At 39.9% G+C, this 10,982-nt stretch overlaps 1 protein-coding gene across 2 annotated transcripts; it reads left to right on the plus strand.

Annotated features, from left to right (window-relative positions):
* The first annotated feature begins 1,203 nt into the window (after positions 1-1,203).
* On the plus strand, positions 1,204-9,160 carry LOC102693336 (dual specificity phosphatase 26). 2 transcript variants are annotated; one of them, XM_015337020.2, is made up of 4 exons: positions 1,204-1,402; positions 2,206-2,409; positions 3,673-3,884; positions 4,082-9,160. In XM_015337020.2, exons 2-4 carry the CDS (start codon positions 2,237-2,239, stop codon positions 4,279-4,281), a joined length of 585 nt encoding a protein of 194 aa, XP_015192506.1. In that variant the 5' UTR covers positions 1,204-1,402; positions 2,206-2,236; the 3' UTR covers positions 4,282-9,160. The 2 variants fall into 2 exon arrangements, with proteins under 2 accessions (XP_015192506.1, XP_015192384.1); XM_015336898.2 differs by having other exon boundaries at positions 1,206-1,402; positions 2,203-2,409.
* Positions 9,161-10,982: the final 1,822 nt, after the last annotated feature.

Raw genomic sequence — 10,982 nt, forward strand, 5'->3', positions numbered from 1 at the left:
AATGGGAATGATTATGTAAACCCATTTTTCACCGTAAGTGGGCAGTGTTTGATTCGTCATTACCAAAGTAACCATGAATGACTTTGGAGATGTTATCTGTATCCCTTGACAAGACGGCTGTGTTGCACAGCACATACTGTTGAAATCAACCTGGTTGTCCACATTATTGTACAATCATCTGATTGCTTAATTAGACTTTGTGCAAGAGATTTTAATTTTCAAACTAAATTGCTTATCCTCCGTTATATGTTGGCCGTGACACATTGTACGTGCGTTCATATTTTTTTTCTACAAATTTAACGTACCCATACACTTTTAGGTGTAGTTAGTCCTAATGTACGGTTGTATACACCTGCGAATAATTGAATTTCAATAATTTTTCTTTGATGCCAAAGAAGCGTAAATCTCTGATGTTCTGTATTATTTAAAGGGGGGGGGGGGGGGGAACACGATTGTCGAATTTTTTGGGTCCGTCGACATATTTGATGATAAGACGTTTAAAGTTGCGTGTTCTTACCACTGTGAGGTCTGGAGAGCTGCGGAGGACTGTCAGCCTAGTGAAAATCTCACCGTGCAAACCTGTGGTCAAGGACGATATTGAGCCGGACAGGTCGGACTGGAAAAGACCCAGACTGGCGCGTTCGCGTTGCAATGGGATTGTTCGGGGGGGACTTTACTGAAAAGGCTTGCTTTTCCCCAGAGACTGTCTCTGAATACATTTTTGATTGACAGTTAAACTGGCTTTTTAAATTTTCTCCACAATCTCAACAATTACACCTGACCAGCGTCCATGTGACCGTATTAGCAAAACAAAAGAAACTACTGAGGTTTTCCTCTTCTTGTTGGAGAGGGACGTTGTGTGTAGACGCGTAAAATAATAATAATAATAAATGCATTTCAACTGTTTTCTCAAAATGTGGTTTATTGCTTTACATCGACACACAAATAGCAGAAGGGCATTAAATCGACGGACGTTGTGTTGTCAAAATCGTATCTAATAAGCTGTATCTATTGAATCCCCAGTTTCTATTGAACACAGTATGAGATCCCGTTTTTGATTTTTTTTCAGTGGGATCACCATTATTAAATAATAACAAAATAATTTCGCAAGAGGTACATACCCTCCGTCTAGATTTATTTTGTGACGATTATAACATTCCGTTGGTGATTGTTTTGCGGGGTGGCAGAGGGGGGGGGGTGAGTGGGGTAAGGGCAGTGGGGAGGGTGATTGATACAAATTGAGTGAGGTTCCTCTGATATAAACAAACTCATCATCCGTCGTGCCGACTGCTTAAAATAGACTGCTGGATGTCAAAAGCAAAAAACATGGCTTCTGGTAGCCTGCTGGAATATTCGTTACAGGGCTGAGAGACGTCGAGATACTCAAAGCAACAGAGAAAAGGTAGGCTTACTGTAAATCCATACTGGATTCGTCGATTTTCACATTTTACGAATAAGAGACTGAAGAAGGAACGCAGCGCACTACGAAACCAACACGCTGATTTTTTTTCTACAGATAAATCCAGGGATTTTTGTTTATTCGTTTTTCCCCCCCTAGAATTAAAATACATGTAAAAATGGTGATAGCACGTAGGGAGCAAAACTGTTTACACTTTTTTATTTCTACACTTATTTTTGCTGGTTGATTTCTGCAGGAAACCGTTCGTATTTTAATTTATGACTTACCTGTTAAAGGACTACTACAGTATGTCTGCATGCATGTTGCTTACAGCAACTTTCTGTTAAGGTTTGAAGCTCGGCTCTAGCTAAAGGATCTATGCAAAAGTAATGTTTACAAATAAGCAACAATGTGCAAAATGTTTGTGGTCCGCAATGTTGTAGTATTTTAAAATTTTGATTCGAAACACTTGTGGAACTGCTGGTTGTTGGAAAAACAATTGCAAATACAATAGGTTACCTTACATATTAATAAAGGAAAGTGATTGCTTTTTATATTTCGTTGTAGAAAATGTGCACACAAACTGCGGATTAAAGAATATAATCAGGACAATATGAAACTACTGCATGTACCAGTATCAGGAAGAATATTTATTCATCTATTCAATATCTAATGCTTAGCCCCGACAATTAAAAATATGAACAGGTCTGTATGTAGTATATTCATTTAACCCAGGATGATAAAATGAGAATGATACCGTTTATGGCGATGGGAGATGACTAAAATGTTGTTTTTAATCTCAGCAGACAGTAATGTTCGCTGTATCCAGGGCCTCCAATGGCGTTCATGTCGAGATTCTCTCGGAGCAGCTCCAGGTCTCCGAATAGGAAGGACTCCGAGCGCAGCTCTCCTGTCCTGTCTGTGTACGAGCTGGAGCGGCTGTTGTACACGGGGAAGACCGCTTGCAACCACGCGGACGAAGTGTGGCCTGGCCTCTACATAGGCGACCAGTGAGTTGCGCTTCCAGTCTTTGCTGCTCCATATTCTGCATGTTGTCCTTGTGCTTGGTTTGTAACCTTCCTAGGATCAGACTAAGCTTCTTTACCGGAGCGCTCCATATTGGCTGACAATGTTCTTTGATTTTTCTTGAAATGCAATAAAAAGGTAATGATATTTTGTTAATGGAAAGGGTCAATGTTTATTATATGCTAAAAAGACAGTCACTACCATATTTTGGTTGCGATTTCATTCTGTTAACCTGTGACTTCTGCCTATTCTTTCAAGGTGGAGCAAATCTCCTCTGCTAACACTACTCCTGCTCCTCTTACTGCAGATGGTAGTGGTAGAAGCAGTGATATTAATGTTTGTACACTTGTTGCTGTTATTTTCAGGATGGTTGCAACAAGTAAAACCCTTCACCCCATTTGAATAGATATACTGTATAACTTCTGTGATGTCATGTTGCTTACAAATATTTTATGCATCTTGTGCTCAACAGCATGTGAGTATTTCAGATCTTTTGAAACTTTGCTACATTTGCTATAGACTGCGCGTTTGAAAACGTGTTTTTTAAGGACAAATAATGATGCTGACGATGAGTGGAACAGTGGGGCAGTGGTAAGCATTGCTGCCTTGCAGAGCTGGGGCCCTGGGTTCCATTCTGGACCTGGGGCACTATCTGCGTAGAGTTTCTGTGCTCTCCCCACCTTCGTGTAGGCTTAGTTGCTTTCTGGAAAACTGGCCCTAGAGTGAGTGTGCATGTCTGGGTCCGTGTCCTATGATGCACTGGTGTAACATCCAGCTTGCATCTGTCACGCCCTGTACTCCCAGAGGGCACTCTGCTTCTGTCCTGTTCCTAGTTCCCTGTGATTATTCATGTCTTTCTGGTGTGTCTTGCTGCGTAGCCTATTTACTTCCTGTGTCTGCTCTGATCCTCGTTCAGCATTGAGGGTCCAGATGTCATGAGACTCGCCTAGTACCAGATCGCCCCACATCCACGGCCTGAGGGCATAGGTTTCTATACCGACATCGTCAGACCCCCTGAGCCTGGGATAACCTCTGTTTTACCCCTTTTGACGCTACACTTAGGGTCTTTATTGCTCTCCTGGCCATTCCAAGGCATGCCCTCCCGACATCCGTGACAGCATTCCTGCCTTGAGTCTCTTGCTTGCGGGGATAGGTCCTGGCTCCCCTGCGACCCTGTAGTGAAAGAAGTGTTAGAAAATGGCTGGATGGGTGGATGATGACAATGATGATAAACATGGATTTTGCAGGGATATAGCTGCTGACCGGCGTGAGTTGACAAAGCTCGGGATCACCCACATCCTTAACTGTGCCCATAGCAAGTGGCGAGGCGGGGCGGAACACTACCAGGGCATGAACATCACCTACCAGGGTATAGAGGCCCATGACTCGCCTACCTTTGATATGAGTGTCAACTTCTACCCTGCTGCAGAGTTCATCCACAAGGCACTGAGCAGTGGAGGTAAGTCTCTCAGGGATCAGGCTGTGACCATATTCAATATTCTTTGATAAGGTTATTTTTAAATTTTAATAAGCAATTGCAGTACAGGAGGAATTCATTCATTTTTACAACACATTTGCTTTAACTGCATAGTACTGCATGATGGAAGTCCAGGTTTGAGCTTTTCAGTTTACTTCTGTTTTGTTGCGGACCTGCAGGGAAAATTCTGGTTCACTGTGCTGTAGGGGTCAGTCGCTCAGCCACCTTGGTGCTGGCTTACCTCATGATCCGCCAGAACATGACCCTCGTCGAAGCCATCAAGACCGTCAAGGACCACCGTGGCATCATACCCAACCGCGGCTTCCTCCGTCAGCTCAACGGCCTCGATGGCATTTTGAGAGACAGCCGGAAAACCTAAGAAGGCTCCGGTACAGTCAATGGCTAAAAAATACTATCTTGAGAAAATCGCGCCATCACTCTGTACCCTTATGAAAGTGTATTGTGGTGTATCATGGAAGAAAGACAGATCATATTCATTCATAGTTAGAAAAGCACAGTAAATCATGGTAGGAGCGCAGTAAATCCAGAAAAAAGCTGAAAATACTTTGAAAATCTGCCTATGTACATTTTCCTAAGGGTATTTATTTGACTTTTTTGTTTTGCTTAGTAAGAAAGAGATCTTAAAAAACCCTGAAACTCGTTATTGCACAGGTGGGATCTGGAGAGTCATTAATAGTGCACATTTTTCTATTTCCTCCTATTTGGCCAGCACTTCTTGGGATTGACTACCTTCCACTGAGGGCAGTGATCAAGGTCAGCAGGATATCCAGTTAGCTGTGTCTATTGTTAGTGTAAGTGTTGCTTTAAGCTCCTTGATATCAACATGGAGTTTCTGTTAACCACTGCAGAACAAAATAAAGAAACAAACAGCCGCAGACATTTAAATTCATGCCTTCTTTGGAGCCATAGGAAATTGTTATAAAAAGTAGAAAGATTGTGTTCTTAATCCCCCCTTTCCTGGTGCTTAGGTAGCCGAAAACCTTTGCTCTAGTGCACAATTTGCTCCATTTAAAAAAACAAGTGAAAAGCCTGACATTGACCTGGATGACCAATGATGATCCTCCATTTCCCAGATCTCTATAGATATGTAATAAGGTCAGGACTCAGTCAAACTGTAGCTATTGCTACTGCATCCATTTAAGCAGTATCCTGAGATCTCAGTGTCAGGAAAGTGTGATGGAATAAGATTTTCTTGTTTGCTATGTACTGTCATTGTGGTGCTGATGCCGTGCTTGAATGTTCTCTGCAGGGATTTGGGTTTTATTGGATGTGTCCTTACTTACAGTAACACTGGAAAATAGTAAAAGAAGGTAAACTTCTCGAACATCTTGAACATGAGCATTTCAAATGAAATGCAAGATTTTAAAGACACATCTCAAGTATCCTGCCTATCGTGGGAAAGACCCTTTCCTAAATTCATACTCTTCACTTTTTATTTTTCCAAGACGTCAGGATAATATTTTGTAGCACAGAGCTGTGGGAAACCTGTCTTAAAGGAAAGGCAGCTCTTTCAATGTAGCAATTTGTAGTTAGATGGTTAGCTTTAGCAGCTAAACCAGTGATTGTACTTGTTGTTAAGTGAAGTATAGAATAATTAACTTTAGCATTGTACTTAGAGTCTGAACCAACCTTGTATTTAGGAGTGAGATGCAGTGAAGGGAATTGTGCAGTATCCAGGTAGAAAACAGTGGTGTAGGTTAGAGTAGCCTATCAATGTGACTTGTTTGCTGTGTCTGGTGCTATAGTCACTTGGCCTTTGATGTAATTTGTGTTTCTTTAAGTTTCAGGTGTACAATGTTATGGGAGTGTTCCTTCAATTCTAAGGACAGAAAAAAAACATTCTGTCAATATATTGTTCCCTGATTTCTAGACTTTGATCACTCCAAAGTGTCTTTTCAATGACTCAGCTCCCTGGCCGTTTTAAACAGGGAGGGAAGGTTTGGTGTTATTTGTGTTATAACAACTTGCAATGTCCCAGGTGCTTGCAGGATTGCGGTGAGGGATACACCACTCCTTCACTTGGTGCAGAACCTGTCTGGGATGCCGCAACCTTTAACACATTCAAAAGTGAGCGGTTTGAAGCCAGGTGTCTGACGAGCGTCACTGCCTACACTTCCGCATTCTGCCCCACGTATTGTTGCTGGGTTTGTCCAGGAGCCGAGATTTGAAAAAAACACACACAAATGGCTTTTCTGAAATGGGTGGGTTTATCATAAAAATAATTGGTGCTTGCATGTTTTCAGAAGGCATATGTGGGAGAAACATTGCAATGGTGAAACCAGGAGCTTTCTAAGACCTTCCCAGAGGCCAGCCAGTCATCCGTTCTCAAGAAGGCCACTTATTCCTGGTAAGGATTACAGCACTCTGGAGCCTGTCCTAAATGCACAGGGTGCAGAGGGAAATATCAAACCATTGCAGGGCAGGCACACTTTGTTTAGAGCCAAGAATTAATTAAATCCAGAATAAGCTTGGAAGGTGAGAAGAAATCAGAGGTCCCAAAGAAAACCTGTAAAAACATGGGGAGAAGATACAAACTCCACAAGGAGGGCTTCCTAGGAACTCAGTCCAAAACCCAAGAGGGGTGAGGCAGCAGCACTAGCTGCTACACCATCATGACATCCCCCTTTCCAGATCCCTCATTAGTGGCTGGGTTAATGCTGTCTCTATTGTTATATTCTACCAGGAATTCCCAGGCTCCTTGGAGGCCATGTATTACAAGTGTTCTAATTAAAAAACACTGGTACCATGGAGGATTAATAGGATGTGCAAAATGCCCTTTCATTATCTGGGAGAGCGTCACAAGATTTTCTATTTTTAAAATTCCAGATCTGTGAGTTTCAACTTTCCTGCTTAAACTTAACTCAGACACAATCTTGATTCACTAATGGAATGAAGCTCCTGTTTGGAATGAGGAAACCAAGGTTTGATTTAGCAGATTGCATTGAAAATGCTGAGAAATTTACTGTACATTTTGCCCATAAAGCCCTAAGTACAGTATTCAGCACTTTTTCTGGGCCACAATTAGAAGTATGCCTGATAAAAAATATTGGCATAGCCTGCAATTTAGGATACTAAGCTGTAACCTTCACAACATCCAACACAGCTCATCTGGTGTCAGACAAAAATATTAAATGTGTACAGTAATTTTAATTCTGAAACATACCGGAGAAATGGGGTAGGTTGCTTTTGTATCTTTCTGTGTGTGTGTATGTGTGTGTGTTTTTTAAAAAAACCTCACTCCTGCCACTTTTTTATACTAAGGGAAGCCACAGTCACTGTTTTCATAAAACTTCAAATCCTTCCAATTCTAAGGACTATGTACACGCCGTTGCCTTCTGCAATCTGGACAAAAGTTCTGGAACCAGCAGATAAAATCCAGAAATAATTTGTGCATCTTTATTTCTTTTGGTTTCTCTAAATGTAAGTATTTTGTAATTATTTTTATCCAGCACTGTGAGAGAAAAAAAATCATTTATATCCAATAGGAATGTTAGTTTCAGGACAGGATCGGGTTTTTTGCTAGTTATTCTTTTTAAGGTACTGTACTTTCATGTAAGTACATTGAAGTTACAAGAAACATCCTTCGGGGAGTAATTTGCTAGTCTTGCGTTGAATGTTACTCACTAGTGCGAAACAGAATGTGTTTAATGTTAATGATACCCATATCAACTGACTGACTTTTCTGTGTTGGCAAACCATCTGTGGTGGAAAGAAAAGATTGTCAGGCTGTTGCCTTCAGAAGTCTGTAAGAACTAGCTGAGAGTTATAATGTACTTTACCACCTCTCCTTTAAATGCATTAGTCAGTAAAAAATGTCCAGACGCAGAAATCCCACATAATGTAGGCTGATGTGGTGAACACACAAAGCACATTGTGCAACAGCAGTCATGTGAAGGAGAGGTTCCTCACTAGAAAAGCGATGAGAGAGCGGTGTATGGCTGGTGGGGCATGATAAATGGTGCTTTGACATTTGTGTGTCCAGTCTGCCTTTGAAGAAATATTTACATCAGACCACATGAAACCCTCCCTGAAATCACATGTGACATACAATAACTGGAACTCTACATTACTTCCTATTCTTTTCAGAATATGATACGTATTCAATTCACTTGTGTTTTTCAAATATACTATGAGCCTTTACATTTTGGAAATGCATTGCGTTCTGTACCTTCAGTATATGAATTGCATGCTGGAATTACATGCATATATTAGGATTCTCTTATCAATATGATAAATAGCATTTATAATTTATATTGTATGTGAATTCTGTATTTTTTCTGTTTGAGGATTGGCACACAAAGTGAAGAGAGAGCCTTTGTACCTTGAGGGTTGAGAAATATTAATAGAAGAAAAGTGGAAATGAAAATTCGGGTTATTTGACATAGGAGGTCTTAAGTTATTAAAACTGACAAACAAGCAGCAAGCTGCCATTCATTTACAGAAGACCAAAGGCCAAAAGTTTATTTTCAGGCCCTCTACTATGTTCTTTATTCTAATAGCCTTAAGCATACAAGGAACTATGGAAAGGTCCCGTGGATACAGATGTCTGATTTGTGATTAGGACAGTTGTGGTTTCTGTACACTCAGTACAGAAACTGGACTAAAGGACTGCGGGAGCAGTCTGACATCAAGTAAAACTTTAGTTCTGCCTCACAAAATCTGCTCAAGAGGAGAAGAAACTCTGTTTGCATTTGAAATGTTTGTTATTTGGCAAGCAATTAAGGTTCCGTAATTTTAGATAAATTGCAATGAATTGACCAATTTACAGTATGTTATTCTACTATAGCAGCAGCACTGAAACACAGGTCCCACAACATTGCTGTTACTGTAGCCTGTAACTCTCCCCCTCCTGTGTCTCCAATTTTGAAAACAGACATGCTGCATCTCTGACTACTTCTGAAGAACCTTCAGCCATGTCCAGATAGTAATTTTAATTCTACATATTTCTACATTTTTACTTTCTTTTTAAAAACAAAACAAAAACCTTTCTATACAAATACTTGAATTATTTATATTGATCATGGTATCCTTTTTATATCTCCAGACTCCTTAGAAATGTGGGATGGAGGTCATATGCCTTAAGTACATTCATGTATTTAGCAATTTCAAGTGTGACTCCTGCTCAGACTGAATTCTTTGTTACCTTTGGTGTATTTGTTTCCTGTTGCTTTTCAATGCTTTTTCTAAATCAGTGAACAAATAAAACTGTGTATCAAATAAATGTGTAGATTCAGCAATGACTTGCCAGCTTTTTTTGTTGCCTGACAAATGTGGTTTTCATTATAATGATCTTATACGGAACCTCCATTGTGCTGAACAGCAACAATTCAGGATTTTCCTATCACTTCTCCCCTCTATCAATTATGTCCTTGCCTTTTCACAAGGATAGGGCTGAATAAAGAGCAATAAATTAAACTACACTATTAGCAATGAAAGATGAAGGAGTAAGAAAGTCATGGAAGACCCATGAGTATTATGTTTTTGCAGAACTTTGTAGTCTCTTCTTATCATGAATATGGTAATTCTCATTTCAGTTTCCACTGCAGCTTATTTCTATATGTATTCGTAACATCTAGTACTACTGCCACAAATGTCTTCAAACAAATATGATTAAGATTTAAGTCCCCAGTTCAGCAGGATTAGAATCTGAGATATTTAGCGGCGGTCAATTAAGCAGGTGGTATATTCAATAAAACAAGAAATCATCCATCTATTTTCTGACCACTTTATCCAATACAGGCTTATAGAGGATCTGGGGCCTATTCTGGCAAGAGTAGCTATCCATCATGGTGCCCACAGGCACACACACTCACATCAGGGCCAGCTTTCCCAGAAGCCAATTCTACCAGTATGTCTTTAGACTGTGGGAGGAAACCGGAGCACCTGGTGGAATGCCATCCAAACTTGGAGAGAACATGCAAACTCCATGCAGATGCTGTGAGGCAGCAATGCTAATCACTGTGACACCATGCTTCACATCATGTATATCAAAAATACCCTCCAGCCCTCAAGAACCTGTTTTTTTTATTGACCATATTACTTGTTTCAATAGTCTATACAAAAATACATGTTCCTAATCTTTAAAAACAAATGATTTTGGATGTCATGGCTCAATTCGACTTTGGGCCCTACATAAATCTCCCTTATTTTGACATGCGAAGAAGCTTCTCATGTTGTGTGATCAGCTGTGAAGTGGAGTTTATAGATCTTGTGTGTCTCCTACGTGGAAGCTGCACTTCACTGGTAGATAATGTTAGTCACTTCATACACTGCATGTGAAGCCTTTTCTGAGACAGAAAGCACACTACAAATAAGATAATTTATTATAGTATTCAATATTATTTGACAAAAAAATTAACTTGCACATACTGTACCATGTAGATAGAATCAATGTGGAAACAATCGTATAAAATCAGTCTCACACCTTTGACTATCCATACAAAAAACTGCAATACATTCCTGAAAATAACTAGGTTTATGTTTTTTTTCATAGCTACATCAATGCCTTACTATGTTATAATTAACCAGCCATTCGAATACTTTCATTCTTTGTAACACAATGCTATACATTTATTAGGTGGATTATTTTCAGTTTGCTTAACTTATTTACCATCACATGCCACCTTCCATTTGCTAGTGAAAAGAAATTATCAACGGAAACTTTACTAAAATCGATCTGGTAAAAATGTAGTACGGCGTAGTTAAGCTGTATGGCGTACTGTACGTCCTTTGCAATTCATTTTAAGTTGACGCCATGAAATGTTTATATTATAATCACTGGCAGATTTTAAAAAATGCAATGTATGTATACGGTATACACGCAATGAAGTTTCAAATATCAAAGCCAACAGGACAATGTCGGCCTTAGTGACTTCACTGAACAAAACATTCGGTATGCAGAAGTACCTAATATCTACTTCTTTCCGTAAAAAGAGAAAAGGATCTTATTTAGCATTACTTCTCAATCATATTTGTCAGCCTTATTGTTTTCCGTGACAGAGCTGAAGGACAAAACGGAACAGAAAGCAAAAGCAGAAACGGAAGCTGATACCGAGGATA

The sequence above is a fragment of the Lepisosteus oculatus genome, chromosome 2 (genome assembly GCF_040954835.1).
Source record: "Lepisosteus oculatus isolate fLepOcu1 chromosome 2, fLepOcu1.hap2, whole genome shotgun sequence".
NCBI lineage: Eukaryota > Metazoa > Chordata > Actinopteri > Semionotiformes > Lepisosteidae > Lepisosteus > Lepisosteus oculatus.